The sequence below is a fragment of the Mya arenaria genome, chromosome 11 (genome assembly GCF_026914265.1).
Source record: "Mya arenaria isolate MELC-2E11 chromosome 11, ASM2691426v1".
Taxonomy (NCBI): domain Eukaryota; kingdom Metazoa; phylum Mollusca; class Bivalvia; order Myida; family Myidae; genus Mya; species Mya arenaria.
In genome coordinates, this window is record NC_069132.1 from 9,944,856 (window position 1) to 9,960,760 (window position 15,905).

At 32.8% G+C, this 15,905-nt stretch overlaps 1 protein-coding gene across 1 annotated transcript; it reads left to right on the forward strand.

The window, feature by feature from the left end:
- LOC128207619 (inner centromere protein B-like) lies at positions 1–13,421 on the forward strand. Its single transcript, XM_052910659.1, has 8 exons — positions 1–60; positions 868–1,104; positions 2,567–2,652; positions 3,509–3,592; positions 3,828–3,938; positions 4,829–4,936; positions 5,290–5,365; positions 8,018–13,421. Exons 2-8 carry the CDS (start codon positions 936–938, stop codon positions 8,257–8,259), a joined length of 876 nt encoding a protein of 291 aa, XP_052766619.1. The 5' UTR covers positions 1–60; positions 868–935; the 3' UTR covers positions 8,260–13,421.
- The last annotated feature ends 2,484 nt before the right edge of the window (positions 13,422–15,905 follow it).

Sequence of the window (15,905 nt, forward strand, 5' to 3'; positions counted from 1 at the left end):
TATTGACATTCTTGCATGTTGTATACAAACTTCAGAAGTTTTTTAAATTAGGAAATACAAGTAAGTAATTCTCTTTTATATTGTATAACTTACGCTCGTTTTTATTTTGATTAATTAAACTGTGAATAATTTTATCAGTTGGATTATTAATTAGATTTATTAATGATTAATTACCAATTATAATTACTGTAATTAAGACAACTAGTCTTAATGTACACGTGCATCCTAAATATATTGATATAATGTCAATATACTGTCATTGATCACCTTTAAAACTATATTTTTAATGGGTATTCTAAAAACCTTTATGATATATTTTGGTGATATACACTTCTCACAACATCAGTCTTTTATAATAAAAAAAAGATCATTGCCGCATGATGTGTCTGGTTTTACAGTATAACCAATGTTATGCCAATTGACACACAGATGTTTTTGACATTTAAATGCCAGCATGTAGACATATACAATATAGAACATACTGTTTTTAAGATTTATATAATACTGTTACAGTCTGTAGTGTGTGTGTGGGTAAGAACAAGCTATAGCCATTCAGTTAGCTTGATCAGTTGGTACGAGTGCCGTGCTGGTGTTCTGGACAGCTGTTGACAGTAAAAGCCTCACACCAGGCACATTTTTCCATTCAGGATTACTTTACTGTTGTTAGAAATAAAAGGCTATAGTACCTGGACCAGCCTTTAAGGTTTATGGGGGGGGGGGGAGTGTAGTGTGTGGGGGTAAGAACCTGGTTAGCTCAGTTGGTTAGAGCACCGTGCTACTGTACTGGCAGTCATGTGTTTGAGCCCCTCAACGGGCTACTTTTCCTCCCAGGATTACTTTAATATTGTCAAACATGATTGTTTTAAGGAGTGGGCCAGAAATCTTAATTACTTCCATCGATAATACAACTGTATAAGGCAACGTGTAAGTGGACTATGGGTTGTGGTCAGTCCCAGGTTGGGCCAGCAGTCAGTGAGGACAAGGCACCGCTTGACCGCCCCAAGCAGAATGGCACAACAAAAACTAGCAATCCATCAGATAGCAAGCAAATATCTTCTACAGACTCTAATGCAAACAGGGCAGACTCCCAGACAAATAATCCAGGTAAGATTTTATACTATAACTCAGAAGAAATATGTTTAAGGCTTATCTACTTGTATTAAGATATTACTATCTTTGACAATGTAAGTATTTGTTCAAGTGTAATAAATGATTATCCTCGAGACTAGTGAGGATATATAGAACATAAAAAGTTAAAACATGCTAATCGTATTGTAATAGCAAAGATTACCAAACAATCCCATAAATTCTAATCAAGCTTATTTCACCGTTCTCACTATTGAATATCTTTCAGATAATTTTTTGTGTGTGTGTTTTTTTATGAAAAACTTTTATTCTTAAGTATTTGCTATCATTCAAATGTTAATGGATAATATATTTCACCTTCAGCATTTTCGCATGGAAATAATTGATAAACACCAAAAAAGCCAGATAATTTATTTCATACTCTCACAGTGCAAATGCCATATAAGTTTTTTAAAAAACATGATTAAATTAAAAAAAAACTTTAATTACCTAACAAAATTCCTTATTTTTGTGAATTCTGAGAACAATAATTTTTAAGATATTTTCAACATTTTCTGTGGTCAGCAAATTACTTTGACCAGCATGGCACTCCTGCGGTATTTGGCATGTTATAATTTGCTTGATAACAGATTATGTAGAGAAAGTATTAGAAATTGATATATGTTAAATCATGGATTCCTATGAAGAATTAATTTATCCTTTGCTGTGGTTATGATTATATATAAGTTTTGGAATTATACTTTCATCTTGATATTCCCTAAGGAACCCAGTTGTTCATTTAATTATTTAAAATTTACTTGGAAAACAATTACCTGGAATCATCATGGGACTCGTTAAGTTAGACTCTGTAGTATGTCACATTTTCATGGTCCCATAGAGGGTATTGGCCACACTGTCTTATATCCTTGCACTCCACACAGAGTGCCCCATCAATAATAAATGTGTTGTAGATAAAAGTTCAATTAACACCAGCATTCTTTGATGGTTCAGTAATTTGCGTGGTAAGTCCATCCTTAATGAGATTATAGCTAGATTGTAAGCAGGTATTTCTCAGACTGCTAATTATTGTGTGAATCTATTAGATTAATGATTCACAGAATCAGATTGTACTCTTATCACAGTTCTTAAAAGAGTAAGTGTTGCTAGATAGTAGATACCACCTTATTTATTTGTTTGATACTATTTGGCCTTCAATACATGCATAATATTTTATTGCAACATTTCTTACACTTAAAATGTTTAACTTTAGGGAAGTTTCAAGTCAGCATGTTCATCTGTAAAAAAGTCTCATGGGTGAAGTGGTAAAAAGAAATGCCAAAAACAGTTTGGGTTGAAGTACAAAACATTTATCAAGTTGACAAAAACATGTACCGTTTACATGTATCGAAAAGATTATAATATAAAGAGGGCAGGGTGCAGCAGATAAGTCAGGTATCATTAACTGTAACATGGTTTAAAAACTTCTGATGTATTACTTCAGTGCCGAGATCAGTGGCATTCACATTAGATTTAGACGGAAAGGAGACAAATAATGCACTGCTGGGACCTCCTCCACCAAGACTTAAGGTAAGCTGGTTCTTTTGTGTATATAAAGGTAACAATGCTATTGAAAAGTGACTCACATAAAACACTTGATACTTTCTATTTTGTAAAAAGATGACACATTATTATGAAATGCACATACTGTTTAAACTGATGTGTATTTCCCAACTAGCTGATAATGAAATTTGTCTGCAAAAAATATACAATGTAGTTTGTTGTAGTATTGTGTAATTCATGTGGTACTTTGTTCTCAAATATGTTTCACCTAATACAAAAAAAACACATTCAAATGTTGACATATTCTGCCAACCATGGGGCTTATGTCCCCAGTGGTACAGTTGATAAGGTCACTGACTACAACCCAGAGGTACCAGGTTTTATTCCTGCAACTGACCTAAACTGTTTTATTTCGATTGTTCAGAACTTTGTTAAGTTTACAATGTTGTTAAACTCATTGTTGTGAACTATGAATTTTTTTTATTTCAGTTTTTTTATTATAAAATATGAGACAATTGTTCAAGTTGTACTTGTTCTTTATAAACATGAGCAAATTATAAAATATTTTATCTTTCAAAGTCAACAACGATACTGTTAATCACATTAATAACTTTAACAAAGTCTGAACAGTCAGCCCTGTGGTATGTTTTGGTTGACAAGTATTTAATCCATAGTAGATCAAGTCAGACACAAGACATGCGTCCGCTACTATGTTTATTCTAATGTAACAAGTGAAGTCCAATGACTCAGTAAGAGTACAAGCCTGTTTCATAACTGGGCTCTACTATCATTACTAACTGTCTAACTGGAAGATATGCGAAGTTAAGCATTGCACACAGCTATACATATGCTTAATTGATTTCAACTGCTCTTATTCTTTTAGCGGCTGGACCCCCTCAATGTTCCAAAACTGACAGCAAATGAGCTTGCTGAGAAACAGCGCCTGGCTGATGAGAAACGCGAGTCGGTCAGTACAGCATCATTACTTGATATGTATTGCCAATGATATACATGTAATTGCTAAATTTTGATTACATGTTGTTTGTGTGGTCTTAACTTAAATGGTAATTATTTTAAAATTCATTTTCTAAAAAGTGAAAACCTCCAGACACAAATATAAGATTGCATTTTGAATCTTGAGTATTTGACTTAATTTAAAAATATTTTTAATGTTATTTTTTACAAATATGAACTATTTGTAGGAACTGAAACGAAAGCAAAGTGCTTCCCTTAAAGCATCTAGACGACGTAGACAGATTCTGGATGCCCAGAAGTTTGATCAACAGCTACAACAAAAGGAAAAACAGGAAATGGTTGGTCTGAAGAATTTGAATTTCAGTCATTCACATGGTTGCCATGTGATGTACACTAAACAAAATTCCTAACCGGCCACTAAGTAAAGTAACCTTCTTGAAAAGTGCATTAAGTATAATCAATATACAGTTCAGTATTTCATATCCGCCATCTCGTGGCAATATTCTTTGAAAAATTCAGCTAAATCGAAGCATAAACGGCAGAAAAAACACAGTTCATATGCGGTCACTCCTAAATCCAAAACTTACAAGGAAAAGAAATTACAATCAAAATTTTCATTGTTTTTGTATTTTTAGCAATCTTTTGTCTCAGGCATTGTTTCACATAGATGGTAATGTTAAATAAAATTGAACATTCATTTGAACTAATTAAGCTGTCGATGACTGTGTTTCAGTCTCACATATGATGTAATACCATTTTAAAGTGACTAAGGGTGGTATTTTTTATTTTTCTTCCTTTACACGCTATGTTAGATTTTGTGACTTTTATGATTGAGGGTGTTGTCATTTGAGACACTGTATCTTTTTGACAACGCAAAATATGTGAACCAAGTTTTCACAGCATGTGTACGATGTAATGGTCTTTTCGTGAAACTAATTTGTAATTAGGCGTATTTCACAGGAGAAGGAATATCAGAAGATTACTTAGGTGGATGGTTACGAATTTTGTTTAGTGTATAACAAAACAGCAATAGAAAATAATGAAAATTGCTTATACCTTTGACTTAATACAACCATCATGTATACCTTTTGCATATTGCAAGTTTTATGATAAGAGTAGCAAGTACCAGTTTAAAACAGAATCCATGTATTTTGAATTGATACTGTAAATTTAAATACAAAGTTGGATTCCAATGACATGAATCTAATTATAGCTATGTATATAACAGATAGAGGAGTCACTAGAGTCGGCAGGAAAATCTCGTGAGGCCAAGTTAAAAGATCGTCAACTTAAACAGCAGCTGAGGGAACAGAGGGCACAACGAGCAAGGGAACGGGTAAATTTGGTTTCATATCATGATACTCTTGGGCGTTCATGCCAGAAATCACCAATATGTTTTAATGTCAGTTGGTACCCAAGGCATTTACCACTCAATTTGACATTTAAGCCTACACACTGTAGAATAATGTGGGAATACATCACAGCCTTGGATTAACATTTGGTTATCATTAGTTTTTTTGTAAAAAAAGTAAATCTTTTTTTTAAAGGATGCATGTTTGAATATAGATATCTTGGGGACAGAGTGTAAAACACTGAACTTAATGATTATGTCCTCTTCAATTTACATGCCTTAGTGTATACAATTTTAATCCACTTCTGTAATGTTACATTCTGTATGGTGTATTTCAGGTGAAGAAGTTGAATGACCTTGACCAGGAGTTGGACATCGAGGTGGAGAAAGACGAAGACTACAATGCTGATGAAGGTAATTACCCTCTAAAAATGAAAATAAATTAAAATAATAAGTTGATAAATGTCGTGGTTATATTTTACTTTGGACCAACGCCCTTTTCACTTTGGACATATAAGAGAAAAGAATGGATACAAAATGATATTTTCCTTTGTCAAAGAATGATCTTAGTTAAAAGCATGCTATTGATATGAATATCAATGCATAACGATTTATTTATGTTTTGTTCATAGTTGTTCTCTCAGTCAACAGAAAGTCTAAGTCATTTATGTTCAGGGATGTGATTATGGCTCCAGTGACCAAAAATAACCCAAATAATATTAAAAATAACTGGTGGCTTTAAGATGTTACGTTATTTGTTGTAAGTATTGACACCCCAGTTTGCTTCAAATTTGAAGTCTGCCTAATAGGCTTTCTAAAAAGCCAGTTTTGCTTCTGCGGCGGGGTGTTTCTGCCGAAAGACACCCCCAAAACCAAAATGGTTTCAGCCCTTCAGCTGCCAAGTCAATCACATCGCTGACATTTAATTTAATAAAAGGAAATTAATCTTTTTAAAAAAATCAATATTTTTGTTACTTTCCATGCAGAACTTGAAATAGACAATGAAAGTAAGAAACAACATTTGTTGTTTGATTTTTGTTATTTAGCTAGAAAGAAGATGTGATGTTATTATTATATAAACATATTTGGATAAATTAGTCTAGATATTAGATAAATTTACTAAGCTAGGATTGATATTTCAATATTTTAGTGGCTGATAGATTTCCATGCAAGTTATTTGGTTTTGATCTGTTTGAATTTGTTATGTCATTTGACTTTAGTCCTGGGTCAGTTTCATGGAGCAAACATCTGTTCTCTTAGACTCGATTGCATACTTTCAGGATTGAATGCTACATATAAATTTGATCTGATGCTTATTAACTTGTAAGGTTTGGATGTTATGATAGCCTTGGTGCCATTGTAATTGTTTATATACAAAAACTTCAGATTGCAACGACTAAAAATGAATGAAATATATTCAGACAAAACCTTGTTCACATATTTCAAGAGAAATTATGTACATGTATTGAAAGGCCGATAACTCTGGCTTAAATAATTGTTAAGTTGTACCTGTTTCTTACTGAAAAACAACAGACGAGTGTTTGTACTAGCTGCTACCTGGTGCTCATGTTTCAAATGGCATTCAACTATTTGAAATTATTTGCATTCAACCCTTCCAAGATACAAGACAAGATACAAGAATCTATATTTAAAGTCGGATATGTGTTAACAAGAAACATTAGCTCAATAACACATTTCCGACACATGCACTTTTAAAACACATGCTCTCTTTATTAAAACCTTTTTATTCTTCCAAACTTTTCAGAAGCATAGGATGTTGGTATTAACTATGAATGCTATGTCTACATGTATGATCAAACATTTACCTTTTCTTGAGCATATTTTGTTTTGTAATTCATATCACCTATGTAGACATTATCTTCAGCTTTCGTTGTTTGTGTTTTTTGAGTTCATGTAGAGACAATATCACAGGTGTAATGGCTGCATGTCGTGTTGTCTTTGAAGAGGTCCTCATTTCTCACATTATGTGCACAAATTTGCAGGATAGAATTCAAATAATTTATCAATAAAGCCATATTTATGTGGTTTGTGTTTGGAAAAAAGTAGAGGTATAGTTATCATTGTTGGTGTTGTTTGTGTGCAAAAAATGAAACCTTGCCCATAATTCAAAAAAGGTGTATGGAACTAGGCAGACATGCTGCCAGAGACAATATTCAAATACACATTAAAGCCCATTTCTCTTGCTTTAATTGTTACCAAGTTAAGTCCTTAGCTTTCCCTCTACAGTGCTTAAACATTTATAGTTTTAAATGTACGTGCTAATCTATATTGATGTATGTATAAGTATGCACAATATGTGACAAAAAGTCCTTTAAATATGACCAATCACCTACATGTTCTTTGACATTCAAATGCAATTGGAGCTGAACAAATTAAAATTAATGTTTGTATTGTAATTAACAATGTCAGGTATGTTTCATTGGGAATTAGATGTCATTATTGTAAAGTTTGATTTGAATAATTCATTCTGTTTGTTTGAAATAAAACATTATTGTTCGTAAGATGATAATAATGAGAGACTCCTTGCATGGCAGGTTATTTGTGATACCTTCATGGCAATCTGTATGATACACAAGATAAGGCTTGGTTGTGTCATAACATCTGTGTTTTAAAAGAAAAATCTAAAAGTGTCAATAGTAATTTGTAACTTTATTTCCTCTAAAAATCCTCCTAAAGTATTTTTCCTTAAACTGAACAAATCATATCTGCCATTAGAAGTTATGGATGTGTTATTGGATACCTCAGCACATTGGTGGATGCTTCATTCAGAGATGATGTAATAATTTATTTTTTAATAATTATATGAATATATGGAGACCTTCTGATAAGATATACTGTACAATTATATGAAAACAAATCACCATCTCTGATACTGCCATCTATGCCTCAGCAGCAGGACTTCAGAGATGAAAAACTTTTGAGAATTGTTTTAAAACCTTGATGTTTTTCACTTTCTACATTTTGACATCCTTCCTACAATGTTGATAAATAAGATTTATGTCACATGTGAGTCAATCCTCAGATTTTTATTTCCTTCCATTCCAGTTGACTCCTGGCTTGATGGTGACAACAACAACAACAACAATGATAGTCTACATTCTGCAGACTCAGACGAGAAAATTTACAATGGTCGATCCAGCCCACAAAAGCAGATTAAATCAGAAAAAAGGGGTTTGAACAGGGGCATCAGTGCTAACACCATAGACAGTTTTGACAATGCATACAATCGCAAACAACCTGGTGCCTCCCAAAATGCTGAAATCAAGGATGACTTCTTCGATACATAACCTAGGTCTTGCTCTAGGGTATTAGGCTAGGCTTTTGTGTAGAACATGCTTGATTTGGTACATGATTATAATACTTAGCTGAAAGCTCAGGATAACCTATATACGCATTTACATGTGATAAAAATGCCCGAGTAGATGTCTTCTTTTTTAAGAGCACATCAAAAGTATATACTTATTCAGAGATTAAAAATGTGAATTAGTATTGAATTAATTTTACATATATTTTTTAAACCTCACAGTTTTGTTTTGTTATATTTTAGTATTAACAGAAAGTCTCTTATTTCAAGTGTTAAATTAAGTATACCTATGCAGTCACTAGCTATTCTCAATACATTCTTTATATGATTTTAAATGACAGAATGACATCTGTTTTAATGATGACTGATTAACAGATCAGGGTTGACTCTCTTAGGGGTATGGTGTCGGAGGACTTTCATAAAGTATTTTTGCCAGAAAAAGGAAGTTTTGAATTAACTTTTGGAAAAAAATGAAATTAAATGCTATGAATTCTAGTGACCACACATTGCAGGTGAAAAAATACATATGTTTTGGCTATTTTTGTCTGGTTTTAAGAACAAATAATTGTTCTTAACCTGTTCAATATAGGGGGTATTTTTACTCAAAATTGGACAAAAAAACCCAAACATTTTACCTTTTAAGGTGGTAAAACAGGGTAGAATTATAGCCCAAAATAATAAGAAAGACAACCCAGCAGCTGAAATCTCTGAACTTAGCAATGGCTCAGATGATCTTTATGCATATGAAATGTAGCCTTGACTCACCATATGTGTAGGAATTTTAGCCAATCTATGGGGCCCATACTTGGTATGGGCGGACTCCGCGCTTCTTAATATACCATTAGGCCCTTGAAGACAGGAATTATTTGTTTCATGGAGGCATTGCATTACACATTTTGATATTATTGCTTCATATACAACATAGTTTCAGCCAGGATGCTTGTCAGCAACTCAGTATTTAGTATTATAACAGTGCTCATATAATGAGAGATTTTTGTGTTCAAACATGTAGTCAATATCTACCTTGATGTGTTTGTTACATTATTATTAATGCTTATTTATTATCAAAGGATAATAGTCTCAAATAGATATTGGGCTGATTGTTCAGAACTTTGTTTAAGTTAGCAACCTTATCAAAGGCATCATTGTCAAATCTAAAGGTGAATCATTTTATGATGCGCTTCTACCAGTGCAGCTTAAGCAGTTGTTTAAACATTTGTAAGATATTCTGCAGATTGTAAGACCTTTTAGTGTTTCCATGAAACTTCCATAGAAGTAAAATTTGCTTATTGGAAAGTTAATAACATTGCTACTCATACAATGTTCTGGACAATTGGTCCATTGTTCCCATTTCAATAAAGGATTTAATTATAACCTCGAAAATCTTAATCTTATAGAAACAACATCAAGAAGGATTATCATAATGTTCCTTCTTAGAATTTTGTTATTAACCTTTACTAGACTGAATTCATTTCACATAATTATAATAGCAAAAAAATCTAAAAGTAAGTATGATTTTGGTAATTTATGACTAAACTCTTTAATGAACTGGGTCTATTGTTTTAAATTTTAAGTATGTATTGCTGTGTTGGAAGTACAAAATACATCATTTTGGTTATTATGTATGCTAACTAAATAATGATTATGCAGAATTTATTTGTGATAAACCTTCTTAGCTGGACAATATGACAAACAAATAAGGAGGGCTAATTACTACCCACCCCAGTGTCAGTGGCCGCATCCTGTTAAAGTGTAAGGCATTTTAAATTATAACTCTTATACCCTTCATTCAATTCACTTCAAACTTCACAAAGATGTTCTGGACCATAATACAATTATGTTACATAACTCCACATCATCCTAAATACAAATTATAGCCCCTGATTGACTAAGGAACATAGGTTAAGTTGTGTCTGGTTAAAGTTATAGGTCAATGAAGTTTGGATTTTCACAAATAACTCCTATAACCTTCATTCTATTGACTTCATACTTCACACAATTGTTGACGGCCATCATACAGGTTACACAACTCCATGTAATAATAAACACAAATAATGGCTCTTGAACGTCTGGTTCAAGTTTTAGGGCAACTTGAGGTTTTAACTCAGATCTCAAATACTGTTCATTCAATGGACTTCATATTTCAAACAGTTGTTCAAGGCCATCACACGATTAGGTTACATAATTCTATATTAACTTAGATACAAGTTATGCCTGATTTTTTATTTACTTTTTTATTTGACTTTTTTTCCTTTTCATTGTTTTTGACAGGCACATCATTAATACATTCATCTCTTAGAAAAAGCAGCGTATAGTCGAGCACACCTCCTCGACACTACGACAGCTCTTACTTAATCAATTGTGATAATAAAAACGCTAGAACAAATGGGTATATAATATAACATGGCTCTATCCTTTGTCTTCCATAAGTTTCACAACTGACTGTCAACCAGTCAGCTGACTGTCAACCAGTCTACAGTTTGATATTCTTTTGATAATCTGTTACTCTTAATGAACAAACAACACATTCTTCGAACTTTGCCATTTAAGATGGCTTTTGTCTGCCTTAGAGGTTGTACAATAATATAACTTTTATGTCTGTCAATGTTTTACAAGAAATATAAATTGTACAGTATATGTATATCGCTGCGATTGCCTCTGCAATAACATGACATGATTTTCGTTTTTGCTTGTTCTGATCTTTTATAACTTACATACATGAAATTTTCACATACATGTATGCATTTAAGCATTTGTATACTTTCTTTTTACCCAAGATGCACAGCAGCACTGTGATATGTTTAATATGGATTTTTATCACAAATGTATGTATAAATCTTCACGGTTCATAGTGATGTAAGTTGAAATGTTGTGTGTTCATTTAATATATTGTGTTAAGTATATTATGTTTATGTAAACATTTATTTTTACAAAAAAAAGTATTATTCTGTTCCAGTATCTATGAAACTGTTGCCATATTTGACACATTTGTAACAAGAAAATGTATTCAATATTAGAAAGATATTTTTGTGAACATCATACATGAAAAAATAAGGATTTAGTTTAACCTAATTTGTATATTTAGATATTGTTATATATCAAATAGTTTCTGGTTTAAGATATTTTAGTACCATGTCTAATCAACGGACATACTTCGTGATGAGGGTGTTGAACTGATGATCGAATCTATAGGAGGACTGACTATTTTACGTCTTTAAACAAAGTTTAAACAGGAAGTACAACTTTTTTATAATAGTGAGGTTGCATAAGACTGGTTGTACTCATACAAGTAAAGGCTGCAGTTTGCTCATGTACCTGTTTATGTATCTACCCGAACAAGTAAAGGCTAGGGATGGCTTATGTACCTGTTTATGTATCTACCCGTACAAGTAAAGGCTGCAGTTGGCTCATGTACTTGTTTATGTATCTAACCGTACAAGTAAAGGCTAGGGATGGCTTATGTACCTGTTTATGTATCTACCCGTACAAGTAAAGGCTAGGGATGGCTTATGTACCTGTTTATGTATCTACCCGTACAAGTAAAGCCTGCAGTTGGCTCATGTACCTGTATATGTATGTACCCGTATAAGTAAAGCCTGCATTAGACTCATGTACCTGTATACGTAACTACCCATACAAGTAAAGGCTGCAGTTTGCTCACGTACCTGTTTATGTATGTACCCGTACAAGTTAAGGCTGCAGTTTGCTCAAATCTTTTTCACGTGTGCTGATAGGTTCACCAACTCATGCAAAAAATTTGACTTGTGATCTGGCTAACATAATGATCTTAAGCTATAAACTTGAACAAATTAAACATTCACAGATGACATGTAAAAGTAGTTTGCATACAAGCAATGTTTTGTAAGCAATAGGCACCCACAACCCGAGTTATTGAGATTATTTCAAACACGAAGGCTGTGGTTGACGTAACTGTTTTGTCTTAAGTTGTCTAGGATAATGTTCAATAAGCAGGGATCGTTATAAGTGAACAGCGATTTAATTTATCCACATGGTAGTTATAGAACAGTTAAACCAATTATACTAGTAACCATTCCGATATCAGAGTTTATATTTAGAGGAAAACAAGAAATCATTCCAAAATCTCCTAACTAATGTTTAATTCTCGTATGCAGTATGTGAAATAAGTAAGTAAGCTTGTCACTTTTGTATAGGGTGGAAACAGTATTACCAAATGTATATTGTATTTTTTTATAGGGGTAACCAGTTTTTTAACTGTTTGTGTTTTGTGATCAAAGTGTTTGGTTTATGATGTTGCCATTTTTAATCTTGCTTGTTTTTTTATTTGTTTACTTGTAGATGTTCCTATAGAGCTATGTGTATCACACTTCCTATATGTGTTTAGATAGGCTTTTTCATAAATTCTATATTTACTGAGATCATTTGTTTTCATTGTTATATAAAATGAAACAATCATTACTGTTTATAAATACTTTTACTTGATATTGTACCAATCTAAAGAACAATGAAAGCACTGTTTAAATGCCTATCACCTGTAAATTGTGTATCCTTGTTTAATGAAACTGTTGTTTTGGTCTCAATTTTTTTTTTATTCCTGTAGTTTAGGATTCTTTTATTGTCAGGGGTTAAATATGCATAAAGCATATGACACTTCTAGGTATAATCTTATTCAGAATTTTATTTTTTCCATAAATGAATTATAACAATGTTGTTGTTCTAAACCTGTTTATTTGTGTAGATGATGGCATATGTTGGCAATCAGTGAGAGAAATATGTACTTTCGGTTGCACATTAAGCCGATTGCTATTTCCGAAATCCTGTGTAGAACTTTCAGTCCAATCAGCACCTTTAATGTGATGATGCTGTTTGTGGATAATGCTCGTCATCTTTCATGAACAATTGAAATATATTATGACTGACCCGTTACATATTTGTTATGTTACTTTCAGTGCTGTTTTGAACATGTGTTTTTTTTAATTTACATATTAAATTTGGTTAAGTAGATATCAAATGGTACTTTAAATGCTGACAAATAGCTATTAATAATTGTAAAACTTAATTCTGAATACTATTATCACTGTAAGTCTCTGAAATATTTAGACATGGAAGAAGTAGTAACTGTGTTAATTCATTTGATATTTTATACTTGTTACGGTAAATAAAAGATTTGAAATACCAAATATTTTTTCAATCCCCCAATGATTGTCTCAATAACCATAAATGAATAATGCCAGATGTTTAGCCTCATCGGGTGAGTAGGTTTTGAGCCTTCAAACATCAAGGCTAGTGGTCTTGTAGAAGTTGTTTAAAGAAAGCTGTTGACGATGACGGCAAAGACAGACAGTCGCCTATCTCAACTCAAATATTTTCTTGACAAGAAATGCCTTTAACAGCAAAGTTTCATCAATCAAAAGGAATGCAACATAAAATGTAGTATAAAATAAATAATTGGAGGATATAAATGAAGTATAGTTATAACATTATATTTATCTGCCTAATCTAGATTTTGGTATTGTAGTTTTAATATTCCTAATGATTTGCCACACTTTCTTTAATAAAAAAAGAACTGCATTTTACAAAACATGAGCCAGTCCCTTTAAACTAAAATAATAGCATGCACGCATAACTTAATTTGTGTACTTAAAGGGGCTGTCTCACGTATTGGCACCCAAAAAAGTTTTTCCTGTAACGAATCTCAGGACAATTATTTAAAAGAATGTGTTACACTTTGATATCATAATTGTAAAAAAAAGTACCAAAATGTAAAAAAAAAAATTGTGTCTGAGACCGGGTACGAACCTGTGTCGCCAAAATTGTAGTCCAGCGTCGTACTTACTGAGCTACAAAGGCTTACTCTCATCACGTGACATAATTAAGCTATACACCTACCTCGGTAATATCACGTGATAACACCGACTAGCCAATCACGCATAAGGAATGAATTCTACCTGGTAGACATACCCAGTAATCTTTTTTAATGGAAAAATACGAAATAACTGCTAAACTTAAATAAATTGTAAACTATGTGGTACTTCAGTTAGTAAGTTTCAATGCATTGTACACTGATCGATGCCAAGTTTATGTAAGTTTTCGAAAAAAAAAAAATTCCGCTATTTCGTCATACATGACAGGATTTAAAGCACAGGATTTTTTTCAGCCAATAGTAGCTTCATGATTTTTTATCAACAAGTCACTGAGTATTGCTTACAATGAAATAGCGCACTGAGGATTTCATTTTCATAGAAACATTTTTTTCTAAATGTGCATAATTTTCTTTTTAGCTCCTAGCCAGTCTTATTCACACTTCTTTTGTTGTCATAGAAACCACGTTTTGTCTGAAAAAACAACAATATGTACATATTTTTCTAATGGCCTTCCAACCTGTTAACTGGATATAAAGTTTCATGAATGTAGCTTTTATACCTTTTCAATTATGCCAGCGCCAAGCTATAAAGTTGTATTTTCACTGCCACAGCAACCATAGTTTTACAAGAAAGGTAGTATTATAAATAATCACCTAATGGCCTTGCTACATACCAAGTTTCATGAATGAAGCATTTCAATTTTTCAAGATTGCTGAATTCCAGTCCAGAACTGGTTTGTTCTATTTTTATTGCAATGGCAACCGCATTGTTTGTCTCATGGACATACTGAAAGGACATGCGTAAACTCTGTATGGCCCTGTTTTAAAATACCAAGTTCTATTTACCATGCATACTTCCAGTTATTGCAGCCTCCAGTTAACCTGGACGGACAGATAAGCCCCTAGCCCTAATGTCAGTAAAACCAATAAACCCTAGATGTTGGTGAAACAGGTAGATACCATTTCACACTACTTCATTAAACAAATGGCCAGTTTATTTATAACCAAGGATTTGGTCTCAAAACAGTGGTTATAGAGAAAACCTAATGGAACCACGGGGCCCCACCCCCAGGGACATAATTTAAATAATCTTGGTCAAGGACTACTACATGAGGCTGCATCATACCTAATATCAAGGGTCAGAGACTTGCAGTTTCAAACATTTTACTTTATAGTAAAGAATATAGAAAACTTGAGAACACTACTATTTGCGATGCATACCAAATATCACAAGTCTGACCCATGGGGTTTCAGTGATGTTTAATAAGTTTTTAAATGTCTTCACGCTGAACATTTATAAATCCTGGGGCAATTTGTGATGAGATGAGCCTAAAAACAAGTACTGTCCAGTGGTGTCCATTAGACAACATCAAAACACCGGCTCAATTAAATGAATTTTATTATAGAGTATGACAATCTTAATGTCACCTCTTCCCATCTATTGAGAATGTACCAATTCACATCATTGTTAATAAAAGACTCCTTAAATGGGCATCATTTAGCATAGTGGTACCTTGTATGATCATTAGTTGCCAACTTTTGTTTTGGCAAATGTTTGATACTTGGAACTTCTCATTCATCCTAGGTTTGATCATGATAAATCTATTGGTAATGATTGCTTTTTAGTCAAATAAGGGACTACTCAAACACAGTCTCTTATCTAGCAGTGTATGAAGTTTCTTTGGATATGAAACTTCTTGGAGTTACGGCCAAGGCTAAAGTTTTTGCAAGCTGCCGCCAACACTTCATCAATAACATTTTAAGATCTCAATTTCTCCAAGCAAACA